The sequence below is a fragment of the Belonocnema kinseyi genome, chromosome 9 (genome assembly GCF_010883055.1).
Source record: "Belonocnema kinseyi isolate 2016_QV_RU_SX_M_011 chromosome 9, B_treatae_v1, whole genome shotgun sequence".
Classification (NCBI taxonomy): Eukaryota; Metazoa; Arthropoda; class Insecta; order Hymenoptera; family Cynipidae; genus Belonocnema; species Belonocnema kinseyi.
This window is the reverse complement of record NC_046665.1, coordinates 64,436,652-64,450,068: the sequence shown is the minus strand read 5'-3', so window position 1 is coordinate 64,450,068 and position 13,417 is coordinate 64,436,652. Positions and strand designations below refer to the sequence as shown.

The 13,417-nt window shown below is 28.5% G+C and overlaps 2 protein-coding genes across 3 annotated transcripts in view; both read right to left on the bottom strand.

The window, feature by feature from the left end:
• The window catches only part of LOC117179975, a 12,410-nt gene extending 9,913 nt beyond the window's left edge, over positions 1-2,497 (bottom strand). The window contains exons 1-2 of the mRNA XM_033372240.1: positions 2,241-2,497; positions 1,498-1,662 (exon numbers count right to left, since the gene is read on the bottom strand). Of these exons, the coding sequence (XP_033228131.1) occupies positions 1,498-1,662; positions 2,241-2,301 (226 nt within the window). The 5' untranslated portion in view covers positions 2,302-2,497. The remainder of the gene's footprint in view (positions 1-1,497; positions 1,663-2,240) is intronic.
• Positions 2,498-8,284: 5,787 nt separating this feature from the next.
• The window catches only part of LOC117179583, a 48,247-nt gene continuing 43,114 nt past the window's right edge, over positions 8,285-13,417 (bottom strand). For both annotated transcript variants that reach the window (XM_033371537.1, XM_033371538.1), the window contains exons 15-18: positions 10,802-10,927; positions 10,569-10,697; positions 10,344-10,454; positions 8,285-10,247 (exon numbers count right to left, since the gene is read on the bottom strand). In XM_033371537.1, the coding sequence (XP_033227428.1) occupies positions 8,605-10,247; positions 10,344-10,454; positions 10,569-10,697; positions 10,802-10,927 (2,009 nt within the window). In that variant the 3' untranslated portion in view covers positions 8,285-8,604. The remainder of the gene's footprint in view (positions 10,248-10,343; positions 10,455-10,568; positions 10,698-10,801; positions 10,928-13,417) is intronic.

Below are 13,417 nucleotides of genomic sequence, written 5' to 3'. Positions count from 1 at the left end.
CCTGAGATCAAATACCTCTAGTCTCTCCTCGCGAGGTATAATAAAAATAAAGAGGGTGTGAGGTCAAAAAGAAAATCTTTAAAAATCTCTCGGACGTTACACAAGAAGATTAGGTTTTAAACAAGAAGATTAATGATGGAGTACTAAAATCGATTAGTTGAATTTTTTAATTTAAAAATGAATTTCAACACATAATAGAAAAAATTCATTTTTAACCAAATAGTTACATTTCTAACAATGTAATGCATTTTTTACTAAAATGATCAATCTTTATGTGGAATAGTTGAATTTTCAACAAATAACATTAATTTTTCACAACAAACTTTCAGCAAAATAAACGAATTTTCAACTAAAAAAATTTACATTTTCAACCAAAAAGATGCATTTTTAAATAAAAGGATTAATATTTATCTGGAATAGTTGAATTTTCAAACAAGAAGATTAATTACTACCAAAAAATTCCAATTTTCAACTACAAAAATTGAATGGTTAAATTTTTAGTTACAAAATTAATGTTCAACTAAACAGGTAAATTTAAAACCAAAATTATGGTATTTTCTACTAGAATGCCTACATTTTCAGTTTAAAAAACTTGATTTTCAAGCAAAAAAAAAAGTTTCAACCATAGTTAAAGCTTCCAATGGAATAGTTAAATGTTCAATCAAAAAATTAAGTTTCAGCCAAAGAAAATACGAATTTCCTACAAAAAAGCTCATTTTTCAACCAGAGATGAATTTTCAATTCAAATTATGAATCTTCAACCAATAAAATTAATTATTAACAAAAAAAGTTTCATTCTTCATGAAATAATTAAATTTTTATTCCAAAAAAGATTAATTCTGAACGAAAAATGTAGTACTTAATATTTCAACCAAAAAAGGTTTTCATTTTTATTAAAAAAATGTTAACCAAAAATACCAGTTTTCAACATGAGGTGAATCTTCAGCTAAGAAAGATTCTCCAGCCAAGGCAAAGACAAAATTGAAAATAAACTGTTTATCTTCAAGCAAAAAGATGAATTTCAACAAAAAAATTTCTTCGACTAAAAAGAACGAATTTTCAACAAAGCACATGAATTTTCGACTAAAAATGATAAATTTTCAATCATAAGTAGAATAGTTAAATTTACAAGCAAAATATTTAATTTCAAACAAAACAAAAAAAAGCGAATTTTCAACAAAAAAGTAAAATACAATAGCATATAAAGCATTAAAAAAATTAAGGATCATTGTTATTCAATTTTATCCTGTAATTCAAAAAAAATTAAGCACGCTCTCAAAAAAAGTCCGACATTCCCAGGTTTTTCCAGATATAGAAAAATTCTCTCATAACGCAAGGTTTTCCAAGTTTTAGAGGCAGAGTAAACACCCTGAATATTCAGGTTTTCGTTTGTACATTTTAAATTTTATTCTATTAATGTAGGAAGAGAAAAAAAAAAGAAAGTAAAATCGGTAAGAAAAAAATCGAAAATTGAAAAGAAATGGAAATTTGTCAAACCTTTCTGTTCTTCTTGGAAATATGGTAGCATTTTAGACCCATCATGGAATGTATTATCGAGATTAGGATGTGGAGCTAAAGATTCCAGTTTTATATATTCAAGTTGAAGTTCTTCTTCCTCGTATTCAATACTGACGCGTGTTTTTTCATGTTTTTCCTCTTTGACTTTTGTAATGAAACAATTGACGATGTAAAAAAAATATTTTTGTAAATTTTTAAACGAGTAATATGAAAAATATAGCAATACATATTCTACATATGCAAACAAGGAACAATAATAACAAAAGAATCGATATATTTCGCAATCTAAAAAATTGCAAAAATATGCTTTAATATTTATAGTTTCTCACTTAAATTTTGTTGTTGTAAACGTTGAGGTTTTAGAGTTTTCACAGTTTTTAAAGCTTATAAAGTTCAAGTTTGAATGTAACCTATACAATTTGAAACAAAAGACAGTAGTAGTTATTTCTCGTTAAATACTTCTCAAATAATAAGTATATTAGTATCAGCAAAATCCTTTCAATCACCTCACTGTGATCAACTGTTAACTCTAGTTCTGTATTATTTACGAATTGCTTGGTCATCCCGAAATTCGGGAAGATAGTAGTTTTCAAAATCTTGGCTCCCCGAATTTGTTTGGGACTAGGAAGCCTATTAGTTATTTAATTTTCTTATTCTATTGTCTGCTCGATTATTTTCATCATTTTCACGTGGTTTCTAATTAAATATTGGAAGTATTTTACCTCGTATGTCAATAGACGAAGGGGACGATAATTGTGAGTCATTTTTTTCTGCAGAATCCATTTGCGCTTTTTTTTTAAATCACCAAATAAAAATTTACAAACTGACAGCCATGAGGACTTGGGCTTTTGCACCTGTAGGCATGATACAATAAAATCATGTAGGGATATAGAGTTTCATGATACACTTTGGTCCGATCTCCGATCGTTTATATCTTTGGTCCTATGCAAAATTTCATCAAATGACGAAACATTGGGGCCTCCGAAATGGTTCGAACGCGAATATGCGCGAATTCGTCCGGCAGCCGGCTCCGCCCCCGCTGCTCCGGCAATATCAATATCTTTGCATCTGTCTTTGGTAAACAAGATTCCCTTTTTACCGTCTCACGGCGGCGGGAAAATTCAAACTGATAAAATCAAAGAATGCCTAACCTGACCCTAAAGGCCAATTAATTTTCTCCAAAGATTTTATAAACCTTATAATATATTTGAATTTCTCCATCTCTCCCCAATGTATCATGAAACATTAAAATTTTGTCATGAAACGTTTCACGTGAAAAGCTTCATTGCTTATCGGTTAGAACTGAAGATAGTACAGTTGTACAGTTTTGTAATTTTAAGCAACAATTTTTATTATTTCTTAAATTTGTTCATAATTATTTTCTTCATATTCAATTCATTTTTCTTCAAGGTTCAAAGCCAGGTGCTTACAATTTTCTCGCCGATAATAGGTATTTTACTTACGTAACTTATGTTTCATGAAACTTTGAAAACATTTAAAATATTTGGATGGGAAAATTTTTAATATTTAAAATATATTTTTTTAAATGATTAAATTTGAACATTTAATTCTGTATTATCATGAATAGAAAAACGCGTGCAGCTGGATATTAATTTTTTGTTGGTTGAAAATTTAACTTTTTTACATTCTCATCGTTTATGATTGAGAAAGTATTAGAATTGTCGGAAATTTGACATCACACTTTTTCAACGGATCTCCACGTTTCGAGACCTCCTGAATCCGAAAATCAGGTTTTCACGATGGCGTCTGTCTGTCTGTCCGTCCGGTCGTCCGCCCGTAAACACGATAACTCTCGAAAAAATGAACGAATCAAATTCATCTTTGGCATACTTTTTTTAGGTTCTAAAAGAAAGGATGAGTTCGTGAACTAGCCATTTTTGATAAAAATTCAAAAAGTGAGCACATTTTGAAAATTTTTGAGACAACTTTTTTCTTAATTTTAAAATTCTATGTACGAATATTTATAGTATTAAAAAGAGCAAATAATTCATCTTTATGACTTTTTTCGATAAAAAGAAAATTCTCAGAGTTATAGCGTTTTCAAAATTTTTGTAATCAACCGAAAATCAAAATTTGAAGCCGAAAAACGCACGATATGAAAAAAAGTCAAGAGAAGAAAAAGATTTGTTTTTGAAAGCCCTATAAGATTATCATAACCAATTTTTGGATTTTCTTCAAACATCGAAAATTCAATTTTTGATTGCACAAAAAATAATGGAAAATAAAAAAAAACATTCTGTGGACAAACTATGTAGGATACGAAAAAAGATGAATTGACAAAAATGGTTATCCCAAAAAAGATCTACAATTTCGTTCAGAATCACTTCTTGATAGGACGCGTACTTTTTGTTTTATTCGTGAAAAATAACGTTGAAAAAAAATTTAAAAAAAATGTGCGGAAAAACGACGGAAGTTACGAGAAAAAAATCCAACAAAACCTGTTTAAAAATGTCGGAAATCGAGCGCGCAGCGCGAGTGCCACGATGAGAATGTGTACGTCAAAGCCTACAGAGCTTTGAGAAACTTAATCTTTGACTATACTTAATTAAGTAGACAATTCAGAATATGAGGTCGCATATAAATACTGCCATCTAAAAGAGATATTTTTGATAAAGTTTTTTTCAAGCATTCAAAATGCAAAGAATAAATATCCGAGCGCGAAGCGCGAGTTTCAACCGTCGCACGCCCTAGGCGCGCTCAAACCTGCGAGCCGCGCGCGTAGCGCGCGACGAGAATGTGACCGCGAGGCGGGCAGATTTTTTGTACAAAATTCGTCTGTTTGGCTTAAAAATGCAACTATTTGGCTAAAAGTTGAACTCTTCGTTACTTTTTTTTTGTTTGAAGATCATGGTTTTATTGAAAATTTATTGATTTTTTTTTAATGAAAATGTAACTAATCCAGTTAAAAATTCATAACATAGATTTAAAAATCACCTGTTTGGTCGAACTTGTAAAAATATTGTTGAAAGTTTATCTTTTTGGCAGAGAATTAATCTTATTCTTCGTCGAAAATTTAACTATTTCGTCGAAAATTTAACTATTTCGTCGAAAATCCATAGTTTTGGATAAAAAATTTTAATTGGTATAAATTTTGACCTCTGGCTTAAAAATTCAACTAATCTACCAATTTCCGAAGAGTTCAACAGATTTAACAGACTTTGAAGAATTCAAGAACATTATTTATATTTTTAAATTACTTAAAAATTTTAACACATTTAAATTCCACCTACATTAAAAATATCTTGAACTGCCACAAAATCCCTTAAAATTAGTTAAAATTTCTTAATCTCATAAAAAGTATTTGAAAGTCTTTAAAATCTCTTGAAAATTCTTGTACTTTTTGGAATTCTTCTCAAATCTTTTTAAATTCATTTATAAACTTTAATCTTTCTTAATTTAAAATAATGTTTAAATCACGATAAATTATTTTGAAGTTAACTAAAATGCTTTTAAACACTTGAAAACATTTTGTACACCAAACTCCGCCAAACTCTCGTTTTCAGTCAAGTTTCGGTGGTTGCCTTCAAATGACCTTGAACTGATTTCAGGAGTACAGAAACGTAAACAGTGAGGGCCGGCTGACTCGTTTCCAATTGTAATATATATCTATATACATGAAGTCGCAACCGCCTTCGCCCTACTCCCCTAAGAAACTTCGTGAGCCACCGGTTCTAGGAAAGCTGAGAGCGGGGTGACTGAAAACGAGTGTTTGGTGCAATTTGAAATCTTAAGAAACTTGTAGAGCGCAAAAGGAAAGCGAGGAATATGTCAGAATATTTGTGAATATTTAGGGATATTTCAAAATATTTTGGAATATCCAATATATTTGAGATTATAAAGAATACCAGGAATATCTAGGAATATTGAGAGAATGCGTGTATGGGAATATTTAGTGAATGTATCAGGAATATTGGAGTGATCGACAATTATATCAGTAACGCAAAAATATTTACCCCTTTGTTATCGGTTCCTATTGGAAACCTATCCGGATTATATGTGGGTCGGCCAAGAATTAAACAAATTGATTTATCTTTAGTGAGAATTTTATAGACATATGTACAATATTTCGATGATAAATAATATCAACTAATAAGAGAAGTAGCATGTAAAGATAATTAAGAAATTGGTCAATAATATACTTTAGTAAACATTTTTATTAAATATTAGTTGTATTTCACTATTTTTTTGAATACACTGTTTCCAACTTTTCATTCAATTTCTAGTCAGATATGGCTAATAATCAGTAGAATTTTTTGACTAAATTAAATTATTTCCTGTTCTGTGTGACCATCCAGCCCAATTTGTCAGATAGGAACCAGATGGAAAAGCATATCCTTATTTTAATTTCTGGTTCCATTTGCCAGATAGGAACCGGGTAGAACCACGTAGCCGGTTCACAAGCGTCGATTGCCATATACAAACCGGATAGGATCCGGGTAGAATTCTAATTTTATATGATTATTATTTTCATTTTGTTTCCATTGCCCAGATAAAAACCGAGTAGGTGCGGTTAGAATATTTAAAGAACTTATTTTTTATTGCCATTTCCCGGATAAAGACCGCGGGAAGACCCAAATAGATCTCACAAAATTAAATTAAAGACCAAATAAATATCGTATAGAACCGGGTAAAGACCGTAAGGGTATGTAACTGGTTCCTTTCTGGTTTTAATTGGATATCAACCTGTCATTTTAAGCAGGATGCCTAAAAGTTGAACTACTTTTGGTAAACATTTATTTTTCTGGTTGTAGATTCATAATTTCAGTTGAAAATGTAAGTATTTTTTTACAAATTATTATTTTATTGGCTCAAAATTATTTTCTTTACTACAAATTTAACTATTCCATTTAAAAATTCATCTCTTTCATTAAAATATAACCATTTTCAGCTATTTTGTGAGGATTCATCATTTTCGTTGAAAATCAAGTATTTTTTGGAAAATCCTTTTGTTTTTGTTAAAAATTAATTATTTTACTTAAAATTTAAGTACTCTAGTTAAAATTCATAATATAAATTCAAAACTCCTCTCTTTAGTCGAAAATATATTTATGTGGGAGAAAATTTAAGTATTTGTTTGACAAAAGAAGAATTTCGTTCGAAAATTTATATTTTTAGATTAAAATTTCGGTTGCTTTTTTCTATAACATTCCTCTCTTATGTTAGAAAATTCAACTACTTATTAAAAATCTATCTATATGGTTTTAATACATTTATCTCTCTTGGTAGAAATTTTATCATTTTTGGTTAAGAAACGCAACTGTTTGGTTCTCTATACATTTTATTCAGTAAAAATTTTACTCATTTACATTAGTGACTAAATTCTATTTGTAAATCAGTTATTATGTACTAAAAAATTCAGCAAATCTGACTAATTCATCAATAAAAGTAACTAATTCCTAGCTAGATTTAAGACACTGATTGAAATTGGTAAAAAATCTTTCTTATTTAAAATTCAACTCTTTATGTTAATAATTCATCTTTTTAGATAAAAGTCCGACTACTTTTTTAAATATTCATTTTTTTTAGTTAAAGATACATTATTTTAGTTCAGAATTCACCTCGTGGATTGAAACTTTAAATGATTGGTTGGAAATTTGTTTAGTTCTCTGTTTAACAATTAACCTTTCAAACTAAAAATTCAAATTTTCATTTTTGGTTAAAAATGTTTTTTTTTTTCAGTTGAAAATTCAACTATTTCATTGAAAATTAATGTGCTTTTATACAAATTCATCTCACTGGTAGAAAATTTTTCTTCTTTATCAAAAATTCGTCTCCTTGGCTGAAAATGTAATTATCTTGTTGAAAGACTGCTTTTTTGGGTAGTAATTCAGTTATTTGGTTGAAAATGTAATGATTTGATTGAAAAAAGGACAATATTTGTTGAAAAATCATATTATTGGACTAAAAAATCCATTTATGGGTGTTAAATTCGCCTTTTTCATGAGAACATTTAACTATTTTGTTGAACTTTGGTCTTTGTGGTTTTAAAATTTTATCTCTTGGTGAAAGTTTGATGTTTATTTAGTTAAAAACGTAATTGTTCGGTATTCGATAAATTTAAACCAGCAAAAATTTTACCAATATTAATTAGTGACTGAATTTTAGCTACGAATCAGCTATTTTTTTACTAATAGATCAGTAGACCTTACTAATTCATTAGTGAAAGTAACTAATTCACAGCTAGAATTGAGTCTCTGAATCAAACTGGTAAACAGTTCAACTGATTAAAAAGTGCAGACATGAAAATTAATCTGCTTTTGTTGTGAATTTAACTATTTCGATAAGATTTTATGTTTTTGTTTGAAAGTCCAACTTTTTAAAAAACAGATTAACTACTTTCTTAAAAATTCAACTTTTGTGTTGAAAGTTCATCTATTTAGTTTGAAATTTCACCTCTTTTGCTACAAATTGAATTTTTTGTTTAAATCTGCAACTATTTGGTTGAAATTTGATTTCCTTTGGTGGATGATTCAACTATTTTCTTGAAAATTTGTATTTTTTGGATCAATTGCACTACTTTTCATTTAAAAATAAAAGATTTCAGTTGAAATATATAAATCATTTATATTTTTTGGTTGAAAGATCATCTAATACTTGGCTAAAAGTTGAACAATTATACTGTGATAAACATTTATTTTGTTGGTGGAAGATTAATCATTTAAGTTGAAAATCCGTATTTTTTTTGTAAAAAAAATAATAATCTTCTTGACTGGAAATTCATCTTTTAGGTTAAAAATAAAGCTAGTTGATTGAAAATCTATTTATTTTTTAGAAAATGAATTTAATATAATACCTACATTATCACAAAACATAATTCTATTAATATCATATGTTATTGATAATTATTTCAAAAATCACTTCTACAACATAGAAACTTTATTTACACATATATAACATATTTATAACTTTCTTTCAACTCTGCGTTGAACCAAGTCTCACACAATAATTTTTAAAGAATTCTATTCCTTAAGAATTTTCTGCTTCCATCCGAAATTCCGAGTTATCTTTCTCAATATCAACTTCTTGTTTTAGGATCCAAGTATTATTGGAACTATTCCTTGTACATCAATCTTCTTCAACTTTTATTTCATGTTCAAGAATTTCAATTTTTTCAATTCCTTCATTTTCTACTGGCAACTGTTCGTAAAATTTTGTTACATTAGGATCTACGGAAGGCATCAATTGAAGGACATCCAAAAGATCCTTCTTTTTCTCCTTTGCAATAGGAAAACCGCCGAGATTGCAAGGTTGACCGCAATATTTAATATCAGAGTATCCTATCAAATTTAGAACCTTAAAACTCTCATACTCTTGCCAATTTTCCTTGTAATAAACTAATCCTTGCTTCGTATATTGCAGCCATTTAATGTCCTCTTCGAAATAAGAGGTTTTCTTTTGCCACATACTTTCGAAATCGTAAAGCATCTCCTTAGTCATAACGACAACTTGAGATTCCTTTTTCCCAAACGCATCGTACCAATCTTTGGGCTCTAGTATTTTTCCACAATTCGTATTCATAATCTCCAAATAAACATCAGCTAGATTCTTCTCCATTTCAGAATGTCCATCCACTAAAAATTTATGTTCCACTATCTCTAAAGTTTTATGATTTGCAAGCACGTGTAAAATTGCACGTGCAATTGTCGTGCTTCTACATTCTCCACAGCAGGAATTTGAATAAAATATAACGTGCTTAACTTCTACAGGCAAATTTCGAAGATAGTCGTAGACGCAAGATGCGATTTCGTTGGCCGTCTTTTTCCCCTGAGTCTCGTCCCACATGTAACATGTAGGCTTTCTCTCAAGTTTATCCAGTCCTGAAACTTGGTAAATTGTAAAATTAAAAGTCCAGAGAGGGTGTTTATAGAAAGCCTTGGAATCTGACGAGTGCGGAGTTGGCAAACTCTGCTGAAAGCCGAATGAACAAACCACAAGAGAATTGATAGAAAGTGCTGCCTTCTCGTCATGCGACTTGCGTTTTTCAGCATTACTTGCATCAAGGGTGTGAAGAGTTTCAATATCCGTGATTTTATTTGTCCCCATAGCCGTATCACACTTTTTACAATTGCCCAGCGACTTTGGTTTATCCTTGAGATTGAAGAGAGCCAAAACTTGTAGATAAATATTGAAACTAAGTGGGTCGTCAACTTGATTCTTGTAGAGGTCGTACATGGTTTCAAATGTCAATCCAATTGGTAGATATTTTTCGGAACTCAGAATGTTGTAGTGATGACTTTCGCATAGAGGAGTTTTGCTAATTTGTTCTTCAATTATTTTACCATGCTCATAGTATCGTTTCTCGAAAACTGCCTTGATTAAGTATTCCGAGTTTTTGAACATATGTTGGAAGCAGACGGAGCAAACTTCTTGTCGACCTTGTTCCATTTTAAGATAATAATTCGCGACTAAGTTCTTATTTTCATGTTCTTTATTTGAGACACCAGGAGAGGAGGTGGTAACAGATTTCACTCTGTCATTTATAAAATCAAATTTTTCTTGGAAAGTCCTTTGCTGTTGGTAGGAGTCGATATTTTGTTTCTGATAATTTTTCGGTATTTCCAAGGAACATTCTTTTTTATTGAAAACTGAATTTAAACAAATGTACAGTTGGCCCGAATCTGTTTCTTTATCATACAAAGAATCATCATCATTTAAAGATTCGAAATCAGCCTTTATTGTTACGACTATGTCTTCGGATTTTTCCAATTCTAAAAAGAGAAGAAATTTTTGTTAAATTATGGTATTATTTAGATCTACAGTCACGAAGCTTTCATTTTCTTCTTAATACGATCTGCAAATTTTACCTTTTTCTTTTTGCAATGAAAAAGGATCAACATTGGAAGATTCTGAATCAGCTTCTTCGACTAATTCAATTTCTGAACTCATTTTCCTGTTATTCCTTTGGAGTTTCTCGTCTTTTGATTTTTCCAATTTTAAAAAGAGATCAAAATTTTGTTAAATGATGGTATTATTTATATCTACAGTCACCAAACTTTCATTTTCTTCTTGAAACGAACTGGAAATTTTACCTTTTTCTTTTTGCAATGAAGAAGGCTCAACATTGGAACATTCTGAATCAGCTTCTTCGATTAATTCAATTTCTGAACTCATTTTTCTTTTCCTCCTTTGGAATTTCTCGTCATTGGATTTTTCCAATTCTAAATAGGAATAAAAAAAGACAAACATAAAAAAAGAATTGGATGGTGGTATTAAATTAATTTGTTTTTGATTCGGTTTTATAGATACATAATAGAAATCTCACCTGTTACTTTTTTGGGCGAAGAAGGATCAACATTTGAAGATTCTGAATGAGCTTCTCTGATTAACTGGATTTCTGAAGTCTGTTTTTTTCTCTCTTGGGGGTTCTTCTCTTCAGAGTTTTCTGATTCTAAATATAGATAAAAAAATGATAATAAAGAAGAATATTGATGATATCAAGACATTTCCACGTTTTTCCAGATATCTCAGGTTTTTTCCAGAAATAATTTTTCATAGTATAAAGCTATTCCAATATTTCGCATTTTTCAACAAAATCGACTCAGAATATGTATAAAGTTTCGCGAGTTTATTTTTATGATTTTTTCAGTTTCTAGAATCTAGACATTTAATTAATATTTTTAATTTAGAAAATTTACAAATAATATGAAGATATTCTTAAATACACCAACACCATCGATTATAATGCTAAAAACATAATACAGCGCTTCAAATGCTCAACATTTTAAGCAAAAATATGATAAACTCAACAAAAAGAGGAATTTTTAACAAAAGAGTTTAACTTTCAACCCAGTAGTTTTATTCTTAACCGAACAGATGAATTTTCACCTAAATGATAACATATTCAATTGGAATTTTAAGCTTTAAAAACAATTTTCAATAAAAAAACAACAATTTTCAAACAAATACTTACATTTTAAACAAAGTGATCAATTTTGAGCGACATAGTTGAATTTTCAACTTAAAAAGGCCAAATTTCAATTCATTTGAAATCTTTGTGAAATCTCTGAAAACTTTTAATTTTGCTGTGAAATATTTCTGAAATCTTCGAAAAATGTTAAAAAACCTTTTGAAATCTTGAAAGTTTTCTGAAACTTGCGAAATCTTCGAAATTTGTGTGAAATATTTTTTAAATACTTTGAAATCTTTGTGAAATCTTTGAATTTTGCTGCAAAATATTTCTAAAATCTTCGAAAAATTCTATAAAAGTGTTTGAAATCCTGAATTTTTTTCTGAAACTTTTTCGAAATCTTTTTCAAATTGTCGTAAATCTTTTGAAATCTTCAAAATCTATGTGAAATGCGTGAATTTTTTTCGAAATCTTTAATTGAATTTTTTTTAAATTGTTGACGTCTGAATTTTTTGAAATCTTTTTAAATCTTTTCAGTCTTTTAATTTTTTTGAAATAACAAATTTTTTGTATGAAATCGTTGAAATTTGTGTGAAATATTTTAAGATCCTTTGAAATTTTTTTATTTTGCTGCGAAATATTTCTGAAATCTTCGAAAAATTGTATAAGAGTTTGAAATCCTGAATTTTTTTCTGAAACTTTTGCGAAATCTTTGTGAAATTGTCCTAAATCTTTTAGAATCTTCCGAATCTATGTGAAATCCGTGAATTTATTTTCGAAATCTTTAATATCATTGAATTTTTTTATTAATCTTTTACATCTGAATTTTTCATGAATCTTTTAAAATCTTTTCAGTCTGATTTTTTTTAAATAAAATTTTTTTTTTTTGAAATCATTGACATTTGTGAGAGATATTCTGAATTCCTGTGAAATTATTGAAATGTTTGAAATCATTTCAAAATCTCTGTGAAAGATTTTTAAATTAGTTACAAAGGTGAAATCTTTAAAATTCTCTTACAGAAACTTTTACGAAAACTTCGAAACTTTTGAAATTTGTATGAAATCTTTTGAAATATTAAAAATTGTTGTAAATAACTTCTGACGCTTTTGTAAAATATTTGTGAAATCTTTAACAGCTTTTAATTTTCCTGTGAAATATTTATGAACTCTTCGAAAAATGTTATAAAATCTTTTGAAATCCTGAAAGTTTTTTGAAACGTGCGAAATCTTTTAAATTTGTGTAAAATATTTTGAAATCCTTTGAAATCTTCGTGAAATCGTATAATTTTTCCGAGAAAGGTTTCTGAAATCTTTGAAAATTGTTATAAAAACGTTTGAAATCCTCAATTTTTCCTGAAACTTTTGCGAAATCTTTGTGAAACTGTCTTAAATCTTTTGAAATCTTCAAAATCTATGTGAAATACGTGAACTTTTGTCGAAATCTTTAATATAATTGAATATTTTTTAAAAATTTTTGACGTATGAATTTTTTTCAATCTTTTAAAATCTTTTCAGTCTTTGAATTTTTTTGAAATTAAAAAAATTTGTTTGGTAAAATCTTTGAAATTTGTGTGAAACATTTCGAAATCCTTTGAAATCTTTTAATTTTGCAGCGAAATATTTCTGAAATCTTCGAAAAATTTTTTAAAAGCGTTTAAAATCCTTAATTTTTTTCTGAAACTTTTGCGAAATCTTCTTGAAATTCTCTTAAATTTTTTTGAAATTTTCAAAATCGATGTAAAATCCGTGAATATTTTCAAAATCTTTAATATCACTGAATTATTATTTTAAATCTTTGACATCTGAATCTTTTTAAATCTTTGAAAATCTTTTCAGTCTTTTAATTTTTTTGATATACATTTTTTTTGCGAAATCCTTGAAATTTGTGTGAAATAATTTGAAATCTTTTAATTTTACTGTGAAATAATTCTGAAATCTTCGAAAATTTTAATAAAAGCATTTGAAATTCTGATTTTTTTCTGAAACTTTTGCAAAATCTTTGTGAAATGGTCTTAAATCTTTTGAAATCTT